The following is a 27,165-nucleotide window of genomic DNA, read 5'->3' on the forward strand; positions in this document are numbered from 1 at the left end:
AAAACACACAGAAAGCCTTCCTTGGTGCTAATTAACAGACCAGAACTGAAGCACAAGCTTATTAAATGGTCTGCACTTTAAAACAGAGTTTGTGAAAGGGAAAGCCTATCTGTGGAGGTTAAAACATGCTTTTTAATGCAGTGACGTGGGAGCCTGTGGGGTTCGACTCGCATTTGAAGCCAGTCCCAGGTGGCTGTTAGAGGAATTGCAGTCTTTGGCACATCTACATAGTATTTATTTTCCAGCTGCGGAGGTTGTGGCTTTGAGCCTGATTCACATGACTGTCTGGTTTCTGAGATCACATGACACCTGTCATTGATTCCCACGCGGGGATTTGGGACCATCTTGTTAAAGATGTTAGAATCTGTTTTCAAAAGCTGAAAACGGCAGCATCAGAAAGATTTTAATATTTTATCTGTTTTTACTGGAGTTATGAGTTTGTTTGTAATGTACTTCATTTGATTAGAAATTTAGTTTAAGAAAGAAAAAAACAATCAGTCTACTTTCTCTGTCTATGTTGATGCTGGTAATGGTTTAACCTTGTTTGGCTGCTTTTGTTTATTGTGTGCGTGATGGAGATCTCCGTGTCAATGACATGAAGCACTGATGCTTTGTGTTTGTGCTGTGCTCTTTATTCAACATTGATGCCTTGCTGTCACGCGGGCTGTGAAAGCAGAAGCCTGTCTTTTTAAACCCGACTGCTGTCTCTCACACACACACACACACACACACACACACACACACACACACACACACACACACACACACACGACACGACATCCTGGCGTTGCTGTGAGTTAGGACTCGTGGCGTGGCTTCTCTATAACTAATTAGACTGTTATGTAAGAGTGTGCATGCATAAAGCGAGCTATCTGTGTGCAAATATCAGCGAGTATTTTACTGCCTCTCACGCCCATCGCTCTCCTCTGTGACGGTGAGTTAGATAAGCGAGCGTGTGTGTGTCTGGATTTAAGTCTGCGCTCTTGTCGACGTCAGTAATGAAAAGTCAGCTGTGGAGAGCGCAGTTCGTCATCTGAACCTCTGAATGTCTGTGTCTCCCCGCTGAAGCAGCGTACCAGAAACCACCTTCGACCTTCACGGAGACGTCCACAGTGGAGGAGCCCTGCCTACCAGCAAGGTAACACACACATGCACACAGACAGAAAAAGAAACACCCACTCATTTTCGTGTATATACTTTATTCCATTCAAAATTCTCTCTGCTCTGCTTTCTGCTCTCAAACACTTAAACACTATGCTGTTAATATTTTTATGTTTTATCTGTCTGAACTTTTATTAAGCAGACTGGCTGAAAGTCGGGCATCATCATATTTTTGTTTACTGCACTGCTTCTGTGGTGGATTCTCCTTTTAAAGTTGGTTTCAAATAATGACGTTAGTTTATGTTCAAGTCATCGCTGTTCAGGCTGCTCTAAACATGCCAATTTTGACAGTTTCTTTTCCCCCTGCTCTGTATGATGCCTTATCTCAACTATTGTCAACACAGGTGCACAGCTGTCACAGCGAGCACAGAAGCTCCACCCACCTACTATTTAAGCCTTATTTTTGCGAGGGGGAACAAAACTACTACAGTAACTAGTCGTGGTAGAAGAATTCACAGATTTAAAAATATGGAGCCAATCTTATTATGATAATTATGCACACCAGTGGTATTTATCAGTATCTTTCAAATTTCTTTGCAGTTAAATGTCATTTATAGAGTGACAAATCATGACACATCTTAAGGTGTTTTATTTTCAAAGGTAAAGACTATGCACATATTATAAATATTATAAAAACACAATGATTCCACAATCGTCCGTGAGAGAGCTGCTGATGACAAAAAGGAGAAAAATGACTCTCATGGGTTTTCCAAAAATAATTAAGTCTTTTGTTGATTATCGGTGTTGATTTGCAGATCTTCTTGAGTGCATTTCATCTAACATTTAACTCCAAAGAAGTTTAATTCAGATTATTTAAAAATCTGATCAAAGCCACAGATTAATTTTGTCATTTGATTATTGGTTTGACTAACTGCAAAAGCTCTGGAGAAGCAGCAAAACGTTTTTTAAATGTCAAACTCAATACAAAGAAACAAAAACTTGATGAAAAGTGGAAAAAGGGTTGTCATGTTGCTTTTGCTGTAGTAGTTCTGCCAATAAATCTGACCCAAGTCACCATTGTCGGCTTTCCCAGACAAAACTCCATGACACCATAACTTTGATTTGTTTCCCCACGCTGCATTTAAGCCTCGTAGGACTGTAGCCAGTATCTTTAAAATATAATAAGGGACAAATTTCCGTATGTTAAGTTGAATTGAAGCTTCTTTTTTTCTCTGTGTGTTTTCAGAGCTCAGGAAAGCTGGACATGGAGAGAGGAATGGTCAAACCCATGATCAGAGGAGAGCAGCAGGACAGCAGGTCAGGCATGGTTTCCTCCAATACCCTGGATTCTCTTGATCCTCATGCTTATCCTTTTTCTCCCCTCTGTATGGATCTCCTCTCCTCATGGTTTGAATCTGTCTCATCAGGTCTCAGGATATTTCAGCAGACAGAACAGAGCTGACTCTTCCAGCCAGCATCGAGTTCAGAGACAACTGTGAGTGTTCGCGCATCACTTTCTGCCTCTTCATTCACCTCACTGTGTCAGTGACACAGTCAATAGCTGGAAACTATTGAACCCTTTCAGTTCCCGTCGTAACGTCCTGGACCGACAAACCTGACCTGATTGCGCTGGAAGTAGTGCTGCTCAATAACGGTGTCATGGTTAATGCAGGCAGTTCAGAGGCTTTTCACGTTTTCTCTCACCTCGCCGACCTGCAGCGATGAAAGGCTGAAAGCCATTATAATCATTAAAATCCTATTTGACGTTGTGGCACAAAGTCAAGCACGTTCAGTGGTTTTTGCTCCTCGTTTCTGAGCCTGCTTGTGATATTCTTGAACAAGATTGGAGGTCGACACCTCCAAATGTGAGACTGTGAAGTGCCCTCTCTGGGTTGAAAGGCAGATATCTCAGGATGTTTTTCGTCGTCTTGTAACAACGCCGCTGGAGGTTTTGGGGGCATGTTTATCTGGGAGGAGACCCTTGGGAACTACAATCAATTTATAATCACCAATTAACCCTTACCCCATGCATGTTTTTGAACTGTTGGTGGAAGCTGGAGTTCCCAGACAGAACCCATGCAGACACAGGGAGAACATGCAGGCTCCATACAGAACGGAAAAGACTGGATTCAAACCCAGGAACTTATTCCTGTGGAACTTTTTCTGTGAAGCTGGCAGGTTGAAGACCATTTCATGACTGGCCTCAAAGGGTTTTTATTGTTCTCTCGTGCACCTTGAACGGTGGAGAAGTTTGGTGCTGTGGTGCATGTATGAAAACTGCTACATCGGGGTGTTTCTGCCTTTACATGTCAGAGTACATTACAGAGATTAATATTAAGCTTCATGATTTCCATCTCTGCGTTTTTCTGAGCCGTGTTCGAGCTGTGCATTCCTGTTTAATAAAGTAATAAAATGAAAGTTCTCCTTTTTGTCTGCCGGTGTGGAGGGAACCTTAGAGCTGGACTGAGTTGTCCTAATCCCCGGCATTTAATTTTCTAATGTCTCTAGTGAATCCTTTATTAGATGATTTCAGAACTCTTTGTTGCTGTTGGATGTTAAATTCATGATAATTGAGTTCCAGACGGCAGTGCAACGTTTCGTTTCCCACGCTTTTTGTAGCCACGAACGCTTCGAGCCGTTTGCTTTGTCTTCCGTTTATTGACTCTTCTTCTGCTCCGGGCCCGAGTCTATCAGCGTGCACGCTCTGACAGTGCTACAGTATATTTGGCACCGTGTGTGAGATCATCTGTTTTCCAGGCAAAAGATGGTTTTTGGTCATAAAGTGGTGGAGACTCTCATACCCCACAGTCCTCAGGGAGCCTAACCATGTGCTGTAAGAGGCAGAAAAGGTGCAGTAGTCTCATCTTCAGGTTTTCATATGGAGTGTTGTAGCTGCTAAAGTGCAGCTGCCACTAGTTTGGCATCGAGTTAAAACCGAATGACTCTAAAGTGAGGCAGCTGGTTTCATTGGTGTTTTCAACATGACACGCATGTGCAGCCAATATCTGCACCGCCAAAGCGACTGATACAAACTGCTTCCCACAGCTCACAGGCGGTGTGGGCCGACACTTCGAACATGCAGTTTGATTTATTGTGTGCAGTCATTTCTGCCTTTACATACAGTTTTTAATGAGAGATGATATATAAAACCTTTGCATTCATTAATTACTATTATCAGCTATAATGATGAGCTGTTATTCCATGAAATAATAAAAAAAAAAAATCAGCTATAGTGAAAGAGTTAAACAGGTGGAGATTGTTGTCAGAAGGGGCAGGAATAAATGAATGAAAGCCAAAATAGATGAATAAAAACATGAATGAATTGAATAGTAAACTAGAAGTCTAATAAACAAATGAATATTATTATTGTTATTGTTATTATTGTTATTGTTATATTAAAAAATAGACAATTCAGAAAAGTTAAGTTTTATTTATCAGTCAACACAGTGGGGAAAAGAAAAACGACTGATGAAAGCAAAACGAAACCAGATAAAAAAAGAATAAAATGAGAATCCATGAATGAATTCATCAATGAATGGCTGAGTGGGTTAAAACAAACAAACAAAAAAACAACAACTGGATGGATGGAAACAGAATAAATAACAGATGAATGAATAAAGCCAGGAACCAGTTGCTGAATGAACTGACAACACAAGGAGTATCTGAATGAAATGCTGAATGAAAACACAGGAAACAAATAAAACTCCTGCTTGCCTCTTTAACACATTTCCGGTGTTTTCTACTGTAGGACTACGATAAAGTGGCTGGAAGTAAAAATGCTCTGTAGTCATCAGTTCAGTTCTCCATTGTTTTGGTGTCTAAGAAGCCTTTAATTCATGTTTTCATAACCCAACTCACCCTTTCTGCGTCAGACTTCGTTGTCTCACCCATACACGTGACCATAACCATGAGTTTAGTTTGTGGGGGATTACTTAAGCTGCATGTTTATTAATTAATTATTAATTAATCACGTGAAATCTGTTACGTCCTCTGACAAACAGCGGCTGCCGCAAAGATTTTATCGAATGTATTCTCTCTGTGTCCATCCAGCTGAAGACACCTTCCTCTCTGCCATCATCAACTACACCAACAGCTCCACGGTTCACTTCAAACTCTCGCCCACGTACGTCCTGTACATGGCCTGCCGCTACGTCTTGTCGCCCACCTACCGGCCCGACATGTCGCCGTCAGAGAGGACGCACAAGGTCATCGCCATCGTCAACAAGATGGTGAGCATGATGGAAGGAGTCATCCAGGTCAGTAATGAGTCTTTTAAAAGTCTTTTCACTGTAATTTTTAAAAGCAGTCGAATCAAATCATCGATTAATTTGCACGTTATCTCGTTCTCATGCTCCTCCTGCTTTTGTCGAATATTAGGTGACGCTCAGCGGTGTTCTTACAAAACTACATTTGTAGTTGTTGTAAGCTGTGTGTGTGTGTGTGTGTCTGTGTTTGTGTCTAGCAGCTTTTCTCCACAGTTGTGCTTTCGATTCTGTTTGTCCATCACTCAGTGTTACGCTCGAGATGTGAAGCCTGTTGTGACTCAACATGGAGCTACTGTTACTTAAAATGTCAAGTTTGATGCCGGTCTTATAGCCGTTTTTTGTAGGGGAGGGAGGCGGTGTCAAAACAGTAATTTTTAAAGACTTTTTCGAGATCTCCTCCTCTAAATAAAACTACATAGAGGTATCTGTGTTCAATATTGCGTTAAGACAAACATCTGCAAGAAGTTTTAATAAACATGCTAAAAATGCCTGGTTTTAATTGAAACAGTCTGTATGGAAATATGAAAAAGGATTAAGACTTTCACCATCTGTTGAAACTTTTTGTTAACTCTGGGCCACGTTAAAAACAGCCAGAAATTCTTTCTCGTTTTCCCAGCAACTTCAGTACCTCATATTTAAGCGGTTTTTAAACCAATTTTGATACTCCAAGTTTCACAAGCGTCATATCGCAATGTGGGATAGATAGCTGGGCACAAGTTATAGATTATGAAATCTTTTTACCTATACTTTGATGGCAAGCTCATCTTCTAGTTGCGATTCCTTCACAGAAAAGAAATCCGTGTTCAAATGTTCTGTAAATTGATTTAGACACATCACATCGATCAGTTTCATGTCCTAAACAGGTGTGGGGAACTTCAGGCCTCAAGGGCCGGTGTCCTGCAGGTTTTAGATGTGTCCTTGATCCAACACAGCTGATCTAAATGGCTAAATTACCTCCTCAACATGTCTTGAAGTTCTCCAGAGGCCTGGTAATGATTGATTCAGGTGTGCTGACCCAGGGTGAGATCTAAATGCTGCAGGACACCGGCCCTCGAGGCCTGGTGTATACTCTATAAAATATTTATAGCATGAAGTTAAGATTTTGCATTGCTTAACTAAAGTTACTGTACAAAATAAAAGATAAAAGTGATCCTTGCTGGGTTAGGTGGGAGCACGATGCCACATATGAAGCAGAGGATCTTAGGAGGGGAAAAGTAAACACATAAACACCTACATGTTTCTTTTAAAGCCTCCAGCTTCCAGTAAAGCCATTACTGCTTTTATTTGTTTAGCCTGCAGCAAGATATTCATTGTCTTTGGCATGCAGAAAAGTTCTAAAACACAAGCACAGACTCACAAATGCACACACAAGACTGTAAGACTATTTCAGTCTGTGTAGTAGGAGTTCAGCTTTATAGAGTTTCAGGAAAACTATCTTTAGCTACAGACTGAGAGATGTGGGAAGCTTGCTTATAAACTGCGTGTGTGTGTGTGTGTGTGTGTGTGTGTGTGTGTGTGTGTGTGTGTGTGTGTGTGTGCGTGTGCGTGTGTGCGTGCACGCGCGTGTTTTCAGTTATCATCTGAACATTAATCATTGCATACGAGACACTAATCCAGCAGATCAGGATATTTTTGGAGCATCTCTTTGGGATGTTCCTCGCCAATAACAGTGCTCGCACTCTCTAATATTTAATCCTTGTTAGAGTGCGGTTACAATAGTGTGCTTCAAACATTTTATGCAGCTTTTAGTTGTAAAATATAAAACATTGTATACCTCGTTCACTTTTGCAGTGTTTTCTTTAACATTTTTTCTTTTCCAGCTGACCTCCATCACTTCACTTTTTTGAGGATGGCTTTACATTGTAAACCATAATCATCGTGTGTGTCAAAGTGTATCTGTGTGTCACATAGCTGTCCATACTGTAGCCGTTGACGTGTTTTCTCTCTGTCCTGTGAACGTGTCCTCTTCCTCCTCCTCCTCTTCCTCTTCCTTCCATCCAGGAGATTGCTGAAGGGGATCAGGTAGGATAGCACATCATGATACGGCTGCTAAAGACTCGTCTACCTCTCTCTCCCTGGCTCTGATGCTCTCTCTTTGTCTCATTTTCTTGGGGTGGGTGATGTGGGTAATATTAATTGCGCAGTGCACCTTATATTCTGTACTCGCTACTGTTAATGTGAGCTGCACAGATTAGCAATGCCAAGAGCTTTGCAACTCAATACTTTTACTGTATTATCCACAGTTTTCAGAGCTGTTTTTAAGGAACATATTGCAGAGGAAATAAAACAGTCGATCACGTTTGCCATGGTGACAAAATACTACTGGATTATAGTATTGTTCTCAGTGTAGGTTGATTTATTACTCCCAATAGCAACAGAAAAAATGGTTGTTGTTGTTGTTGTTGTTATTATTATTATTATTATTATTATTATTATTATTATTATTATTATTATTATAATGTTAGTATTACATTGTAACTATTAAGTAAAGAAAGATAAATAAATACTTCTGTGTTGAATCGACATAAAGCCTGTTTAAGTGACCGACTCGTGGTCGGCGTTTATATGTGTGCATGGTGTGTCTCCGTTCTTGTGCAGTCACTCCCAAAACACTAGTTATGGGTGTTTTGATGTTTTTCAAACCTATTCACTGGATTTGAAAATGGAAATAGCAAAAAATGCATTATTGTAGTCATTTTTATTTAGTTTAGACTTTTTGCTGTTAATTTTCAGGCAGTTTCTGTAGTGAGGTTTTCTTGTTTCAGTTTCATTTTATTTAAAAATATTTTGTTTTAGTTTAATTTTATTAATTTAAGAGTTAGTTTTTGGCTTTTTAGTTATTATTATGAGATTTATATCAGCGGTAAAGTACAGGTATTTCAGGTATTTAAAAAAAAAAGAAGAAGAAAAAAAAGAAGCCAAACTTTTGGAAAGCGGTTGACTCAGTCTTATAGACAAACAATACAAAAACTAAGCAAATTTCTTGCTATCATTTTTTCCTAGTTTGTTTTTCCCCAGGTCTGTTTATAATTTTTATTTTAGTTAATTACATTTTGGTCACACCTATTTTTAGTTAACTTTAATAACCATGGAGGAGAGTCACAGTCGTTGCGAGCTGCATCAACGTGATGCGTAGTTGTATTTCTAGTGAGGTGCACATCAGGTTGCGGTTTATGGTTACCTACACCATATCTCTAACATTGTTAGTTTTGCGTCAGAGTTTGTCTCGTTGTGCACCTCTGGACTGCTTTAGGACAGCTTCTGTTTTTCAGATTGTTGTTCATGTCACAAAGTTGGTGACAGTGAGCTGCAGTCAACATACATTTTTCTGTTATGCATCACTGTAGGTGGTTCAGTAATCTCATTCTATGTACTAAGGAAACAAATAAGTTGTTATTGCATTGCAAAGCTTCCTCTACGTGCATGATGGGTCTTTTTTTTTTGCGCTGTGCTACTGCCAGCTGATTTCAGTCTGCGTGCAGTGAGTGGAAATGTGAACATTAACGTTATTGCATGAAGGGGCATGGACACGATGGTTAAATGCTCAGCTCGGTGATGATCCTTAGCTTGAAAGTTGTTTGTTTGGTGTTCGTGGTCGAAGCGAGACTTCCACAGAGTGATGATCAGGATAACAGTGCGCATGGATTTGAAGATCTTTTTGATCGAAGCTCGTATGTTAAATTATTTCTTTACCTGAAACCTCGACTCCAGATCAACTGGGTAAAAAAAAAAAAAAAAAAAGCCAACACATTTTAATTAAGGCGAATCAGATAACATTTAAGCACTGGTGACGTAAAATCACATCACCAACCTCATCAACCCCTCGGCTTTCCTCTATTAATCTCTGCCCCCACTTCTCTCTCCCTGTCCTACTTTCTTCTTCTCTCTCTATGCTTTGTTTCTTTTTGACCAGCCCTTCATTGTTGCTGCTGCTTCTTTTTCTCCATTCTAACAGAGATGATGTAAAATACCGCCGTAATAATGCATCCTACCCCACAGCTGGAAAACTAAGCAACAACAGCAACATCAACTTGACTAATTCCATTCAGCTTCCTGGACCTGCCTGGTACTAAAAAACAAACACACCAAAGAAAAAAAACAAAACAAAAACAGAACAAAAACCAAAGCATCCACTTCTCTCCATCATTGCTCAGTCTTTAACTCTGGCATCCATTTTTTTTTTTTTTTTTTTTGTTGTGACCTCACATCTTGCTTCTTCTACTCGACGGTGTGGATGAGAGACAAGTCGCGTCCCTCTGACCTGCTCCACCTCGTCTGCTTCATTTGTCTGTTTGGATGTTCATTTAACGTGTTCAGCCATCCATCTGTGTTTCATTGTGGATGCACTTGGCTCCATCTCTCATTGTCTGGCTGTTCTGAATGAAGGGTTATTATTGTTATTATTATTATTATTATTATTGATATTATTATTATTTTCTTTGTTCTGTTTTCATTTGTTTTTCAAAGGTGGGGATAGATGAATGCAAGGGACCAAGCTTTGCACAATCCTCTCTCTCTCTCTGAGCGGTGGGGATTTTAACCAATCAGCTCCTCAGACATCGAGCTTCGTCATGATTTAAACTGTGAACTAAGACGGCCGGTGTCTGTCGATCTGATGAATGGGAGAGAAAAGGAGAGGTCACTCTTGTGTAAAACAAAACTATCACAGAGCTCACGACACTTTGTTTGTGTTCACCGATCTGAAAGTGATGACCACTCTTCTTCTCGACACCCGGTTGGCTTAGAGGGAGGGGTGGGCGAGGCATGAGTCTATCCCTTAAAGTAACAGCTGCTCCTTCTTGCTGTCACTCAAACAGAAACCCCTCTGTCCTCCTCCCTTCTTTTTTTTAATTTTTAACTTTTTTTGTTTTTTTACCCTTGAGTCTTCCCTGGACACTTCTACTCTAACAACTTCTACCATGTTTTTCTTCTTTGTGTGTGGTTGTGATTGGTGCATTACAGAAGCAGAAGAACATCGCGGGAGCACTGGCTTTCTGGATGGCCAATGCGTCCGAGCTGCTCAATTTCATCAAACAGGACCGAGACCTGAGTCGCATTACGCTGGACGCCCAGGACATCCTCGCCCATCTGGTCCAGATGGCCTTCAAGTCAGTTTGTGTTTGTGGATGTGGGTGTGGGTGTAGATAATAAACTGTGAACAAAGATATAGCCATTGTGATGATGCAGACAGGTTAATGCCTTCCCTTTGCGACGCATCAGTGTTTTCGTCTTTGTGACTCTTAACAGAAACTGCAGTTTACAAAATGTTGATTATTAATTCAATAAGAGATCAAATAAATACCCGTAAACTCACCACAAAAGTGTTTCCTAGGGTCACAGGGGGAGGAAGCTGTTATCTTTTCTAGCTGCAGGAGTCGCCCACTGCTGGCCATTAGAAGGAATGCAGGTTAATGGGGTTGATCCAAGTGAGCAGTGCATTACTTTGTCCTAAAAACAAATGAGTGCATCCAGTTAATAATGTTGCCCCAGTCAAAATGAATGAGAGGTGATGATGATGTTGGTGGACTTAAATTTAAGATAAGATAAGAGAGAACTTTATTAATCCCTCGGGTGGGTTCCTCTGGGAAATTCGTTTTCCAAAAAAGCACAGCACCGACAGAAGTTAGAGTTACAGAATATTATATATATATATATATATATATATATATATATATATATATATATATATATATACACACACACACACACACACACACACACACACACACACATGTGAAATAAGCAGAGCGAGAATCTACCTCAAATTTTAGTTCAGTTTTATTAATATAGCACCAAAAGAAAACAGTCACCTCAAGGGGCTTTATATTATAAAGACAAGACCCACGATCATGGACAGAAACCCCAACGATCATACAACCCCCTGTGAGCATGCGCTGTCTTTTATATGCAGTCCAAAGTGTCCATCCAATAATGTAATGAAATCCTTATTAAAGTAACTTGTTAGTATAAAATGGGTGATAAGAAACATAGGCTTGCAATTCTTTCTGTATAAATGACATTCGCTGGCAGTTAGCAGTAATTTAAACTTCTCACTTGGTTTAGAAGCATTATGGAAAATATATGAACACACTGATAACCCACATTAAAGTTTCTGAAAGCATCTGAAAGTGTAAAATACGTTCAGATGGTGACCTTTGATGTGAACAGTGTTGAATGACGTTGCAACAAGCTGTATCGTGTTGCTGCAGGTACTTGGTCCACTGTCTCCAGGCCGATCTGAACAACTACATGCCTGCCTTCCTCGATGACCCTGAGGAGCATAATCCACAGAGACCAAAGATCGGTAATGTGCAAACACACAACCACAGGAAGCAACCAAGACTGCTCATGACTAACAGCAACAATTCTGAATTAATTTAGGTGATTAGCCCTTTAAAATGAAGACATGTTAATCGTATGTCATTATAGGTTTTGCCGGAGTTTTCACCGTTTTATGTTAAGATGATTCCACACTCACAGGTTGCACACATCTAGAAATTGTTAGCATTAATTTTCTCAGGTTCCTTTGGACCTTGTGAGACTGGAAAGAATATATTAGAAAATCTGAACAAAGTATTTTTTTTATTTCCTAATGGTCTCTCAGGTGTCTTGTTTTGTTTTTTTGTTTTTTTAAAAACATGCTTTGGACCTGTCTCTCTGATTTGGGATCTACTTTTCTGCAGAGTCAGTAGCTGCAGTGCCACCTTAAACTCGAAGAATTTTATTTTTTATCAAAACTCTCTGAAGTCAAGAATTTACACAAACATGGAGCCCAAGATTTTTCAGCAGACTCCAGAAACTCGGAGGAAAGCCCAAATTGAACTCTGTAGCTATCGTTGTTCACTGTATTTGTTTGCGTACAGGCCTGGTTTTAATAACCTGATCATACAGCTCCTGGAAACTGTCCATATACTTAACTCACATTTCATGTAGAGGATCATTGCGGGTTGAAAAGCCCACAGTTTTCAAGTCAGACAGTGTTGCATCAGGTGAGGAGTGAAACCAGGAGGCGCTTGTCTTTTTTCTGAGGATATTGTACATATGTACTGAAAGTTTTCTTCCAAAAAAACACAACCTTCAATCACAAACTCCTCCACTTGGCTTCCTGTCAGTTTATTAAGATAATTATAATCCAGCTGGAAGATTGTATTTTTTTTTTTTTAACACTGGAAGAAGTGCGCCTATCACAGAAGCAAAAGTACAAGGGCATGTAACCGGATTTCTACTGAGTGATCTCAAAAAACAAGCCTCACACGGCTCAGAATGACCTTGAACAGGATATAAGACTTAGAGGGGAAGATTTTTTCTCACGTCCCGGTTTCTCTTTTCAGAGGACGTCCTGCACACACTGACGGGGGCGATGTCGTTACTGCGGCGGTGTCGGGTCAACGCCGCTCTCACCATCCAGCTCTTCTCGCAGCTCTTCCACTTCATCAACATGTGGCTGTTCAACAAGCTGGTGACAGATACCGGCTCGGGGCTGTGCTGTCACTACTGGGGCGCCATCCTCCGGCAGCAGCTGAGCCACATCGAGGCCTGGGCTGAGAAGCAGGGTCTGGAGCTCGCTGCTGACTGCCACCTCAGCCGAATCGTACAGGTAAGATGGTAAACAGTAAGAGTCTGTGCAGGGGTGTGAGCAGATGGTCGCTAAAACAGGTTTTAGAGGCATTTTCCTCAGTTGTGTCAGTCACACTAATTGGTTTGTTGCATCTTTTTAAAATATCTCCATTTTAATTTTTTCTTATTACTATAAAGGGTTTTGAAAAGATAAAAAAAGAATATGTTCGACTGATTTACTTGTTGGTTGTGTCCCATTTTCTGTTTTTAGGGAATTACGCAGACCTGTAAAAGTACTATTACAGAGTAGCTCCTGTGGAAGAGTAAGAGGGTCTTGAAGTGACAACTCCCAGAAAGTTGATTCTGTTTATCTCAACTTTGCTTTTTCAGTCACAGAAATGTTTTGTTACTCATTCAAGTGACGACTACTGTCTCAGGTGACCGCAGGTTTCCCAAGTCTAATAAATGGTACATTTGCATAATGATTGAAACCAGCACAACTGACTAACAATGGGCCATTTTTTGCTATGACATCAGGGATTCCAAAAAAAGTGGGTTGTGATGTTACTGCAGCAAGAAGTCAGAAGGAAGCCATTTGTAATTTTAAAAAAAAGAAGAAGAAACTGAACTGAAAAACATCTCAATGTGATTTTAAAAATAACAGGTTTTCCTTCAGTTTCTGGCCTATTCTTGACCCTGAACTGTGGTCTATTTAATCAGAGAGCACAAATATGGCCATCAGCTAAAGCTGTTAATGTGATCAAAATTAAGATTAAAATGAGTCAGTGAATCCACATGGAAGGAATCATTTCCTTTTGTGCGGTGTGCAGTTGGGATTGAAGGTTTGGGTGGGCTGCAGAAGGTTTTCAGGATCTCTAAATTGGCTGCGGCAGTCTGAAGTTTGGGAGTAGATGTTTACTACACTGCAGCAATTCAGAGAGAAAATGAAGAGGCTGAAACAAGAAATTAAGAGACCACAACAAGACATGGAGTTGGACTACCAACCGCTGACTGGCTATTACATCACTACAATCCCTTTTAGCAGCATGAATGCAACCAGGAAAAAATGCTTTGAAGCTTTGCAGTTTCTGGAGGATCTCTTCTTGCCCAGAAGGAATATAATCCTCTGTTATAGTAAACCTGAAATGAAAAATCGTAAAGAGGCAAACACTCCAAACCCCCGCTCAGGTGCTTCTCTGGGACTCTGCTTTATCAGCTTCGACTGACTCTGGCAAAACAAGCAAACAACTCAACAGCTGTCATCAGATTCTTATTACTGTCTCACAACACTCGCCTCGCCTACAGTCAGCCAGTCAACACAACCGCGGAAGTCTCTCATTTCGTGTGCTTGCAGATAACGTTGCGACCACGTGTGGCCACTCTGTTTACATTCAAAACAATAAGATGTGTTTGATTTACAACATGTGTGTTTGTGTCCCCTTCCAGGCCACCACCCTGCTGACCATGGATAAATACTCCATGCAGGATGTGCAGACCATCAATAACACTTGCTTCAAGCTCAACTCCCTGCAGCTTCACGCCCTCATGACCAACTACCACTGTGCCCCCGATGAGCCGTACATCCCACCTGTAAGATAAACGGCGTCTTTAAACATGTGCAGCGTTTTTATTGGATTAAATTAGATGAAACTGGAGTTATTCAAGTCAAACTGATTTTTAGAAACTTCTGCTGGTTTCTGTGTGTTTAGGAGCTGATAGACCACGTGGTGGCAGTGGCGGAAAACACAGCAGATGAGCTGGCGAGGAGTGACGGCAGAGAGGTTCAGCTCGAGGAGGATCCAGACCTCCAGCTGCCCTTTCTCCTTCCTGAGGACGGCTACTCCTGCGACGTGGTGCGCAGCCTCCCCAATGGCCTGCAGGACTTCCTGGAGCCTCTCCTGCAAAGAGGTAGAAAGTCAAACTATATGTGAATAAGGAATGAAGTCATATTGGAAATATATGAATGAAAGCCTTCAAATAGGTTTATGTTTTATGAGAATGTAAATGACTTTGGTTGAATATGAGCAGATAATTTTTCCCAGGGTTTTTAATTTGTTTTTATTGTCATTGTTTTAAATAAAACCCTGTATACCTAAAGGAAATCAAACATTCATTGAATTATGTTTCATAACTGTGTGTTAGTTCTGCTATTCTGAGTTTTATACCTCCTGTTTTTAAAGCTATGAGACGTACAACGAGTTTAAAGATGTTATGTTGGGATTTAAGCATCTTAAAATAAAGCAGACCAAACAAAAAGCATCAGTAGCTGCTGCTTTAAAATAAGTTTGGTTGCTTTATATGCTGTATTGCTACACTCGACAATTAACGTTTTCTTATTGTCATGATTTCAGAAAAGCTGCTCTGAAACAAAGGTTATGATCACTCTACTATCAGTGACATTATTTCTGTGTGCGTCTGTTTCCTCTGGTAGGTTTTTGTAGGTTAACGCCACATCCACGTTCGCCCGGCACCTGGACCGTCCACTTCGAAGGAGCTGACTGCGACAGCCACTTCTCCGCTGCTGACAACTCTGAAATGGTACGACGTCGACGTTCAGTCACTCTCTCGCCACACTGTGCGTGCGTTTATTTATAGAGTTGTGTGTCAGTGCAGTGGGGCATCCTGGGTAAATTCGGTGCCACAGAGGAGACTTTGCAGGTTTAGTAATGCTGAGTCACAGAGACTGTGGAGACTGAAGTCTAAAGTAAGTCTGACAGCTAAGACAGCAGAAAACAAGACTAAAACTCAAAGTGGCTGCAGGGTCTTTGATGGCTGCAGAGTGACTTTGGGAAACTGTTCTTTTTTCAGCATTTACATTTTCATGCTGCGCTCTTGCTTTGAGTGGATGATCTTCACTGAGATCCCATCCACTTTGCTCTGTATGCTGCCCAGACACGCCTCCATATTGTCAATAACGATGAGCTGCTCTTTGATACAAATATCTAATTGGCTGATCACATGGCAGCAACTCGGTGCATTTAAGCATGTCAACATGGCCACCATGACTTGCTGAAGCTCAGACTGAGTCTCAGAGTGGGGAAGAAAGGTGATTTAAGCAACTTTGTGACCTGGTTGTTGGTGCCAGACAGCCTGGTCAGAGTATTTCAGACTCTGCTGGGATTTTCCCACATGACCATCTCTGGGGTTTACAGAGAATGATGTAAAAAAGCAGAAAGATCCAGTGAGCAACACTTCTCTGGATAAAAACGTCTTTGAATGCACAAGACATTAAACCTTGAAGGAGAAGATCACACTGGGTGCCCCTCCTGTCAGCTAAGAGCAGGAAATCGATTCTATAGTTCAGCACAATTTGACATTAAGAGACTGAAAATTTGCTTCTGGTCTGATAAGTCTCAATTTCTACTCTGACATTAAGGCCAGAATTTGGCCTAAGCAACATAAAAGCATGGATCCATCCTGCTTTGAATCAGCATTTCAGACTGGTGGTGTCAGAGAGGTTTTCTTAGGACTCTGCACACCAATTAGTATTAATTGAGCATCGTTTAAACACCACCGCTGACCACGGCCACAGTGGTACCATCTTCTGCTGATTCCTTGAACATGACAGTAAGTTGTCTGTACTCATTTGGCCTCCGAAATCACCAGATCTCAATCAAGTAGAGCACCTTTGGGATGTGATGGAACATGTTTTCCAACAAATTTCCAACAAATCTGCAGCAACTGTGTGTTACTCTTGTGTCATTATAGACCCAAATCTCTGAGAATGTTTCCAGTATGCCAGTTCTGAAGGGAAAAGTGGTTCCTGAAAGGCATAAATACTAATGTGGCTAGTGTATACATTTTAATATTTCAGCTGTGTTAATAAACTTCATCTGTATGTTTCTTTTTAAAGACAAAAATGACAATAAGTAGAGGATTTCACAGAGTTTGGACAAGAGATTCAGGGTAGCTGAGACTAGCAGCCAAAAAAAGGTGAAATTCCTGTGCAGAAACTGAGCTGTAGACAATTTGACGGCACGACTGTCATAGTTTGACTATTTTTAGACACGTTTAAACCTGGAGACTGCTTTGATTTGAGTCCAGAGGGGGGGGGGGGGGGGGGGGGGGTGTGTGTGTGTGTGTGTGTGTGTGTGTGTGTGTGTGTGTGTGTGGGTGGTCTCTCAATCTGAATGCAGAGATTAAAGTGTCTTCAGAAGGATCTATTTACTTTTCATAAGACACACACCAAGACACAAGCGCACACACAATTTAATCAACACTAATCACGCTGCTGAAGTTGGGGAGCCCAGAGCAGTAAATGAGAGACTACTTTTACTTACACACACACACACACACACACACACACACACACACACACACACACACACACACACACACACACACACACACAGCCACTTCCTCTGTAATTGGTCTGTTTATCCCTACTCTACTATTTCATGACTGTAGTCTCGACTGGCGTCTCACACAGCACACGCGCACACAGTGATTAATGGTGTGTGTTCAGGCAGACTGGTGGGTCGAGCTCTGCCTTGTCGACAGTTCTTAAGCGATCATTACAAGACCAGCTCTGCTCTGCAACCACTTTAGTGTCAAAGATGTGATATTGTTTGCTTTTTATGTGTATAAATGTATAAACTGGATTATGTGGAAAAGTCTGATACTAAATTACAAGTGGAATAAGGAGAGCCTGCAGTGATGTTTGAGCCCATGCTGTTGTACAGTATGAAAAATGACACAATATTGAGTTTTATTCAGTTAATGTTCAGTGACAGTTGCCTCGGGGTGCTTTATACCATTATGTAAAGACTGAAAAGTCATTAACCTGTGTGCTGCACTTGGTAACTGTGGAAAGAAAAACTCCCTTTAAACAGGAAGAGACTTGGATCAGAACCAGGCCTCAGGGAGCGGTGCCAGTTTACCGTGACTGGTTAGGAAGCGAAGAGAAAGAGAAAAGGATGGAAGAGGCCAAAAATGTGTAATGAGCTGTGCCTCCTGAGTACGTAATGTCTAATTAGGTTTAAGTTTTTCCTAAGAGCTTAAAGTCGTTAACCTCGTTTGTTTGTCTGATGAATAAACATGGGTATCAGTTAAGTTTAATTAATTTACTTGTGTTTAGTACAGCGGCGTGTCACACACAACCTAATTGTGGGCCTGATAATAACCTGTACAGGGCTTGAATTCCTCTGGACCCAAATCAAAGCATCTTCCAGGATTAATTCCTGTGGAGATATCTGCACGGAATTACAGTAATCTAATAATGTTTGGGCCACTGTTGCATTAGTGTGGAACAGCTGCAGCCTCTCTCTGCAGCGCTACAGGAAGTTTTGCTAGCATACACAGACTGGCTACAAAGGTGTGAACTTGAAGCCGTGCAGGCAATGACCGCCGGCTAAAAAATTTAAATCCACTTCAACTGATGAGGAGAACGCTGAACACCAAACACGGCGGCATTCCCAGTGAAGTTAACGTTAACAGCGTTAGTCCTTAGGATCCAGATGTGTAACAATAACATTATTAGGGTGGAGCAGCAGTTCAGAGAGATTCAGACTAACCAGCTAATTTATAATGAACAGAGCATGCCTTTTTTAATACGCATGCATAGATGTGACAAAGAACAGGGACAGGAGACATAAATTACAGCAGTATTGTATTTACTGGAGAATGACAGACAGTGAGGTAAGAATAGGACAACAAAACTTCACAAGTAAAGTTTTTGGAAGTAAACAGCAGCAGTATTTCATGATTATGATCAAACAATGTCTTTTTCCCATAAAATATTTCAAATCTAATTGATTCATTCATTTTCATTTACACACATACATTTTCGTTTATTTGTAACTTGGAAAGAAGAAATTGGGTTGTATTAGAAAGATTAGAATTGGAAGCTTTTATTGATATTATATAATGTACAATGAAATTGGAGCGCAGCAACAACTTAAGACACAATGAAGAATAAACATTTGATCATTTATGCAGTAAATACATAAAGTGCTAGTACTCAAAGTACTAGGTATAAAAATTGCTACATATACTAAATAGGGGTGGGTTTTTATAATCGATTTATCGATTAAAATCGATTCTGGCTTGGGTAACGTAAAATCGATTCATTAAAATCCTGAATCGATTTTTTAATATTAATTTATTTTGCCCGAAATGCCAGAATCTCTGGTGAAACCTCACAAAATTTCAACAACCACCAAACAGCTAAGACAGTAAATGAGAGCAGGTACACGGCTTCTGCACAAAGACGTAAACACACAGCGCGGACCCGCGGATCAGAATCAGTGAGATGTCGCCTTTCTCAGCTGACGGTCGGGGCTGAAAGCCGACAGCTCGCTGATTCTGATCCGCGGGTCCGCGCTGTGTGTTTACGCCCTTTTTGCGCTGATCATATGGCTGTTAGTTTTATCTCTCTTCATTGACCGAACCAGCAGCAAAAGAAGATCCAAACTACGCTTCACATAAACATCGTCATGAATTCCCTCTGACATTTGCTGACTTTTCAGTATAAAAATCACACTTCATGCACAGCTCTCTCTCTCTCTCTCTCTCTCTCTCTCTCTCTTTTTTCCGCATTATGCGCTTGCTTGTTACGCACAAGTCTACCGTTGTTTACAGCGCTGTCGGCCGACGTTTTTTTCCCCCCTTTTACTTACTTCCGAAAAGTAAACCTAATTTCTGCCGTTCAATATTGAACAAATTTAAACTTTTTAAAATTAAGCAAAATGCAAAATGCTTAGCCGTGTCTCTAATAAAACCGCTGTAACTTCAGAGGTAATGTTCATATGTTGATTAATGGTTTTCTTTCGTTTTTGATGTACTGCAGATTATTTTTATAAAATCCCAGGCCAGGAAAATCCCCTTCATGTTTTTCTGTGTTTTATCCTCAGCTACTTTGACACAAAGGCCTCTGCTGTGATGCTCACACCTTTGATAAAGTCTTGCGAGTGTCAGCTTCCTTTTAATAGATACAAAAATATGTAAATGTACTGATCTGAATTATAATATTTCTGACTGTCAAAATTTCCCAGATTCGAATCGAATCAAATTAAATCGAATCGTGGATCGAATCGATTCGGGACCTTGTGAATCGGAATTGAATCGATTCTAGAAATCAGTGACGATACCCAGCCCTAATACTAAAGTATATAAAAAGTACTAATGTTTAATAAGGTTAGGTAGTCGGGTAACAAATGGTGAGAGTATCCCAAATATTACACAGTGATTTACCAATAATCTAATAATCAAATAACTCGGGTGTACTTGGTACATTCAGAGAAGAGGTGTTGAGGTTTGGAAAGAAGCCCTTCCTGGGTCTGTGTCCTTGATTTGCCAGAGAGCAACAAGTTAAACAGATGAAGGCCAGGATGTGAGGGTCCTTCAAATATGTCTGCTGAAGAAGGAGGAGGGAGGTTTACAGGTCCTGTATGGAGGACAGAGCTCAGCCAGCGATCTCCTGAGCCGTGGCTCTGTTTCTTCCTCCTCAGCAGTCTCAGGAAGTGAGGTCGTCTCTGTACCTTTTTAATAACCATTGGCAGCTCAGGTGTTCAGAAAGTACCCAGGAATTTGGAACCTTCTCCACACACTGATCACTGATGTAGGGCCACGTCTCGTCAATGAAGCCGAAGAGGGTTTTTCATTTTTTGTTTGTTTGTTTCGGGTGTTCTTGGTCAGGTTGTACCTCAGATCTGAAATGTTTCTCTTTATAAACTTCAAGCAGAAAGTTGAATCTGTTTTCTAATAGAATTCAGCCTGATTGAGTGGGTATGCAGCTGTAATTTTAGTGTACGAGTTGTCCTCTTGACTTGTGGTTGTTGTTTTGTTTGCTTCTGGGTGTTGCTGCAGTTTGAAGCGCCAGTCAGCGACATGCAGGACAACAACACCAAACAAAAATAGACAATATGATGCAAGCATATTTTTTTTTTTATGAGTGTGACATGAGCTTTTGGAGTATCCTTTGTCAGAATATTTTTTCATCATGTGGGAAACCTCGGTAGCTCTCTCTTTCTTTGTTTCTCCATCTTTCCCCACCCAGTCACCCAGCCCTGCTCAAATGAGCCCTGCTGTGTGTGTGCGTGTGTGTGTGTGTGTGTGTGTGTGTGTGTGTGTGTGTGTGTGGCCATGAAGTGGTTTTCATTCTTGACTTGGTTCCAGCGACCACAGGTTCCTCTGCGGTCTTCCCCTTTTCCCCTTTATCCCTCCTTCAAGCCTTCCCTCCCTTTTCTCATCCCTCCCTCTTTTTTCTTCTTCTTCTTTTTTTTTAACTCTGCATTCTCTCACTATTCTCCTACATGTTTCAGACGAAGGGAACACGCTAAAGGAGAGTTGAGCTTTCCTCAGGCCTTTTTCCACGCATTCGCTCACAGTGAGAGGTTACATCCTCGCTTACAGTTTGTCCTTCCTGTCCATCTCTCTTTTCAGCCAATGAGGAAAGAGCCGGAGGTTGTCACAGTAACCCTGAAGAAGCACAACGGCATGGGCCTCAGCATCGTGGCCGCCAAGGTAGGAAATGTCACCTGGAAGTTTGTTAAAGAGTGAAAGTCAAACTTTGGCAGCTCTGAGATGTTTTCAGTTTGTTGGGGTTTATTTATTTTTTACAATTTTGCAGGAAACTTTTCCTAAAAATGAAATCTAACACTGAAAAGTAAACGACTGGCATGCATTTGACAGGAAACCCCAAAATAACTTGGATGTTTTTATCGTGGCTGTAGAGATGGTGTGTGTGTGAGGCTGAGCGACACACTGCTGACAGAACAGGCTGCTGTTTAAAATAGACTCCTTTCACTGTTGAGTCTGACAGCAGCACAGAGACTAAACAGCAACACTACAAAGAAACTTCTGGATGAGCCCCGGACAAAAACGTGCTCTGTGCAGTTTGCTGATTTAAGGGAGGGGATGTGGGGCTGTGCGGTGGGGCTAATTTAACTGTAGATCATTGTCTGTCCGTGTGTTTGTGTTACCGCACCTCTGATGTGTGGACCAAAGTACAAAAGTCTGCAGATGTCCGTGTAAGATGCAATTTTGGCTTACATGCACATAAAAGTATTAATGTAATAATCCAACAAAAGATACATGAACAGGAGGTTTACACACTTGGGCATATGTGAATATCCAGGTCCTTAATTTGTTGCATCCATACACCACCTCAGTGGATTTGAAATGAAACAGTTTGAAGTTCGGACCTTAAGCTTTAATTCAAGTGGCCTGACAAAAATTTTGCATCAACTGTTTAGGAATTAAAGCTATTTTCACACCTTGTTCCCCATTTTCACAAGACCAAAAGTGATTGGACGATTGACCATGTCACAGCCATAAAGAAATTCCAATTTCCAAGCTAATTCCAAGCTTACAAAACACTTTAAAATAAAGTAACATTAATCCGTGTTAATTTTGTGCTTTGTGAGTTTGCCCTGCTGTAAATCTCTCACGCAGTCATAAAGTGCGAGCAATTGTTGTAAATCGGTGTGTGTAAATCACCTGACATGCTCAAGTCAGTCAGGTAAACAGAGTGTGGGGCAGGAGTTTTGACGTTGCATCGTATAGTTGTTTTTCATGAGGCAATGATAGGATTAGATAACCAGGACTTCATATGGAGAGGTTTTGTTTTGTAGCTGTCAAGTCATTTCATTTTTGTCGTTGGATTGCATGCAAACTGCTTTAGGGAAAGCACGAATCAGAAACTTCCGAAGTGTAAAAGAAGGTCCGAAGGTTGCTGCTGCAGACTGATAAGCAGTTTCATGTGCAGGTGAGGCTGGTTCCCTCATTATTTTACAACAAACGGCGCAGGCATAAAATCTGAAGTTGAATCCAAGTGTTGAGTTAGTATTTTACAGCCTTTAATTGTATTTTTTTTAGATAAGGACCAATGAGATGCCAGTGTGTCACAAGACTTAAACCAAAATAAAGCTTTCAGAGAGTTGGCAAAAACATCAGGAGTGGCCAAACAATCAGCAAACTGGTTTATTGTTTGAAGGATTGCAGCGACCAGCTCAGCAACACCAAAAGACCTGAAAAACTACAGGGTCACTGATGTTTATTGAAAACATAACTACTGATAGAAGCAGCAAGATGAATTGAAGTGTATAGGACTACTTTCCCAAAATGATCAGATTGAGCTTCACAATTCAAAATGATAACGGCCCAAAGCACACTGTTGAACCAACACAAGCCAGTTTTCTTAAGCAAAGGCAGGTACCTGATTTCAACCCAACAGTACATCTGTTTCACTGGCAGAAGATATCAAGAGGCGAAACACAGCTTTTGGTGATGTTCATGGGCTCTAGACTTCAGCCACTGAGACAAAGGGTTTTCATCCAACTGTTTAAAAACTATCCTTATACTTATTATCACATATTGATTGTTTTGATTTCTAGTTTTGCAAAGAGGAAAAAAACGACAAAGTATATGTTGATGTCTAACAAATTATGGACCGAACTGTACCTGGAACGCCGTCCAAGAAAATGCAGAGCTTCATTTTGGTAGAGAAAATGAATGTGGCTTGGATACCTGCTCAGTATGGATGTAATAAACATGTTGCTTTGGCTCCAAGTTTTGAGTTACTCATTTTGGCCACTGTCACCTTGTTGCTAATGCCCAGATACTGATTGTGTAGATTGCTTGTTAGTGCCAATTAACAGAAAATGCTAAACTTTTTTGGACTGTTGATCCACACAGTGGGCCACCAAATTGGACAGACTGTCACAATTCATTATTTGATGGTTGTAAACATGTTAATTTCAGCTCTGAGGCGTAGTATTTTAACATGACACATTTACATTAACACTGGAGGAACTGCAGCCGCAGAGGCTGCTGTTTAGTAAAATGTAATGACTGTGACACCGAGCTACTTCAGATGAACTGAAAATTTAAACAAAAACACTTCGAAACGCAAGACATTTCATTCAAGTCCAGGAAAAACACAGTTGCACAACTTGAAGTTGAAAACAATTAAAATGTTAAGTCTGCTTCCAAAATAGTTTATATAAGCTCACCGCACATCACAGGGAGGCTGTAATGTGAAACGTGGAGTATATTCAACTGACATCATCTTCCAGTCCAGTCTCGTCTCCACTGGTTCCCTCTAATCTTACATGTCACAGCCATCATCAGGCGACTCATCCTGAGTGTTTCATAGCAACAAGAAAAGGCTTCGCTACCCTGTATCTTTCCTAATGTTAGTAAGAAATCAACTCACTGGCTCGCTTTCTTGAATTTAAAAAGTTTTCTGACTTTTTTTGAGCTGCAAGCCAAACATGAACCGATGCACAGCATGTACCTCAGAGCCCCCAACAGTGTCCGACATGGTTTTGATTATAATTTGAAATGGCAAAGAGAAGTGAGACACAGTTGGGTGTCCAGTTTGACTAACAAGTTTCCTTCAGGGGCAACCCTTCACTTTCAGGCCAGACAGTTACATAATTCTACATTAAGGCCGTTCCATCACCAAGATTTCCCCCTAACTGGGTTCCTCGTTGTACTGTAGCTTATCTTGTACAAAACAGCAGTATCAAACCAGTATACATCCATGCAAGAGGATATGAGTAGATAAGACTACTACGGTTTGCTCTATGTACAAAACATAATGATTTTCTTTCTTTCTTTTGATTGGAACAAGTTTCCTGCTTAAGGCGAGAGCTTTCCTGTGTGTGTGCAGTCTGACTCTGTGTGTGTGGATGGGAAGAGTGGGAAGGAAGGATGTGCTGAGGAAACCTCCTTGCTCTGTTTATTTTCAGAGCTGTGTGGATGTTTGAGAGAGTGGCAGAGATGTGTGTATGTGGGATGGGAAAGGCAGGTAGAGTGAATTTTGTCAAACAGATGCCTAAATTCTCTGTAAACTGGGCTGAGCTTTGTCCTATTATATAACTCAGAGTGTGTGTCTGTGTGCGCGTGTGTGGTATTTGCCTGGTGGAGCTGAAGCAGCGCTCCACCTCAGTCCGACCAGCTGGCGTCCCAGCCGACACTTCACCTCTGGACCGCTGTCTGAATTTGCTGTTTCTTAACAAACACTCTGCAATTAGGACGCCGTGGAGGAATTTGGGAGCTCTTGGGAACATTTGAGGAATTTACTGCAACACACACTGGACTGTTGGGCAACTTTTAAATTTTTTATTATAACACTTTTTCTATATTAAGATTTATTCTTTTTCCCGGTCAAACCTTTGAGAATGAAGAGCGGAAAGATTCCTGCACGTCTTTGCTTTACATACAGGAACTTTTTTATCCCGCATTTCTGTCCGTAAACAGTGATTTTTAAAAGTTCAGCTCAATGGATTACGCTCAGTCTGTGTAATTGCTGGGAGGTTTTAGACTTGTCGGTTCATGTTAGCAGGTTGATTCGTTCTCTGGGATTTAAAAAAAAAAAGAAGGAAGGAAGGAAAGAAAAGGAAAAAACAGGTGTGTGCAGTTGGTGCGGGTGTGTGTGTCCTCCGCTGTGGATGTCCTCAGTGTGAACTGGTCTGGATAACAAGCAGCTGCAACATGTGGTTTTCTGTGGTGGGCAGGAAAGACCAGGTAACTGCTCTTTTTATGTCATTTGTGTCTTTTAAAGGCAAAGAGACTGTTTCTGTCTGCTCTCTTTGATGTTATTATAAATTAAAAAAAAAAGATTTGAAAGGTGGTCTGTAAGTTTGCATCCATGTAAACCCGATTAAGACTGTTGCGTTTCATGTACGATAGACTCGCTCTGCTAAAATGTTGACCTTACTGGGGTTTTTCCTGGCTCAAATCTCACTGTTTGATATACAAAAAAATAATAGGTGTACTTCAGTAAATTAAATACCATCATAATGTACGTGAGGGAGGAAGTTTCCTTTTTCCTTTTGTGCTGGTAACAATCTTTTAGATGGACACGAGTAGTCCATGAGTATTTAGTGTTTATTTAGAAGCACATGCTTGTGAAGCAGCTGGTTGAATATTCCTGGATTTATCGAGTGCAATGGCCTGCTGGTCCATCACTCTTGGCAGTTTGCTGACAGTGCCGTTCTGTCACTGGTTAAACAAAAACCCCTGGTGTTTTTAATAGAAGGGAAAAAGAAAAGGGTAAAGTGCTCTTCAGCCAGATTTAAATTTGTGGCCTGATTTAAAATGTAGATTCTAAAAGAAGACTCCTTAATCAGATTTTGCAGAAATCTCCATAAATTTTAAAATATTTTATTAGACTTGAAGAATTTCTTTTTTGTGTGGTGGGGAGGGGAGTTCAGCGCAGTTTAAATGTTAGATAAGAATTCTGGTGTAAAATGGGAATATTAGCTCATAAAATCTGTATGTCGAATCAGTGATTGCTCTGTTTGAACTCTCAACCTTTACATGTTGGTCATTTTGTTGGAGCCCTTTGTCTCTGTGGAACAAACGTGTGGAGAGCAGATTAGCATCCTTAAAAATACTACATCAGTCAAACCCACACACGTGTGTTTTATTGTATTGTGTTTGTCTTCCCTCCGGGCAGCTCCCAGCTGCAGTTGAGGAAACACTCGCTCCCCTCCTCGTCTTCGCCCTCCTCTTGTTGTCCGTTGGTGTGTTTACTCCTTTATCAGCGAAAGAAAGGAACAGAACATCCTCTCTGTACAGATTTAAAAACACCAGATAATGTTTGTGTTGTGTCGTAATTGAGGATTCCCAGAGACAGGACAGTGTTTGATAAAGGAGAGCTTTTCCAATCTCCAGTTAAAAATTCTGGTCATTTATACTGCTTTGGTTGATACATCCCATCAACTGTTAAAGTTGAGCTTGGTTAACGCTTATGAGGAAATGTCTCAATTTTCAATAATTAAATATGTATATTAAAAATGATTAAATGGTGGAGGTTATAGAATTTGTTCACAGTCCTCTTCAGGGGTTTTGTGGTTCGGTCCGAGTTAATTTAAAATGTCCTGTTTTCAGATAACTGAATGACCGAATTATTTTGTCAATGCAGGCCCTTAACTACCATCAAAACAGCTAACACACTCGGACCGTTTACCAAGCAGCTGCCCTGCACCGCTGACCTTTGGAACCACGATGTTCTCTGATGAACTCTATTATTACAATTTTACAAGAAATCTGAAAAGTTAAAAGCCAGAAAGTGTCTGGTTTAGTAGGTGAGCTACTGTGCTCTCATTGGCAACTTCTGGCCGTCACTCATACCTTCTTCTGAAAGGGGCGGAGCCTGCAGCTGTTGCACTTCGGTCTAAAAGTTCAGACACTCACACAGTTAACATTGGGGCTCAAAACCAGAGGTGTGATTCAAAAAAAAAATGTGTGGTATTTTGGATGGAAAGTTGAAATATACACTGTGGAGACGTGT

General features: G+C 40.8%; 1 protein-coding gene across 20 annotated transcripts in view; it reads left to right on the forward strand.

The window, feature by feature from the left end:
- afdna (afadin, adherens junction formation factor a) overlaps positions 1-27,165 on the forward strand; it is a 118,805-nt gene that overhangs the window by 58,686 nt on the left and 32,954 nt on the right. For 14 of the 20 annotated variants that reach the window (XM_026194091.1, XM_026194093.1, XM_026194100.1 and 11 more), the window contains 12 exons: positions 1,069-1,138; positions 2,348-2,418; positions 2,529-2,596; positions 5,152-5,357; positions 7,368-7,388; positions 10,329-10,474; positions 11,576-11,670; positions 12,698-12,963; positions 14,370-14,513; positions 14,633-14,831; positions 15,355-15,461; positions 21,306-21,386. In XM_026194091.1, coding sequence (XP_026049876.1) covers positions 1,069-1,138; positions 2,348-2,418; positions 2,529-2,596; positions 5,152-5,357; positions 7,368-7,388; positions 10,329-10,474; positions 11,576-11,670; positions 12,698-12,963; positions 14,370-14,513; positions 14,633-14,831; positions 15,355-15,461; positions 21,306-21,386 — 1,474 coding nt within the window. The remainder of the gene's footprint in view (positions 1-1,068; positions 1,139-2,347; positions 2,419-2,528; positions 2,597-5,151; positions 5,358-7,367; positions 7,389-10,328; positions 10,475-11,575; positions 11,671-12,697; positions 12,964-14,369; positions 14,514-14,632; positions 14,832-15,354; positions 15,462-21,305; positions 21,387-27,165) is intronic. The other 6 variants (XM_026194097.1, XM_026194112.1, XM_026194111.1 and 3 more) reach the window with 2 other exon arrangements.

The sequence above is a fragment of the Astatotilapia calliptera genome, chromosome 15 (assembly GCF_900246225.1).
Source record: "Astatotilapia calliptera chromosome 15, fAstCal1.2, whole genome shotgun sequence".
NCBI classification, from domain to species: Eukaryota; Metazoa; Chordata; class Actinopteri; order Cichliformes; family Cichlidae; genus Astatotilapia; species Astatotilapia calliptera.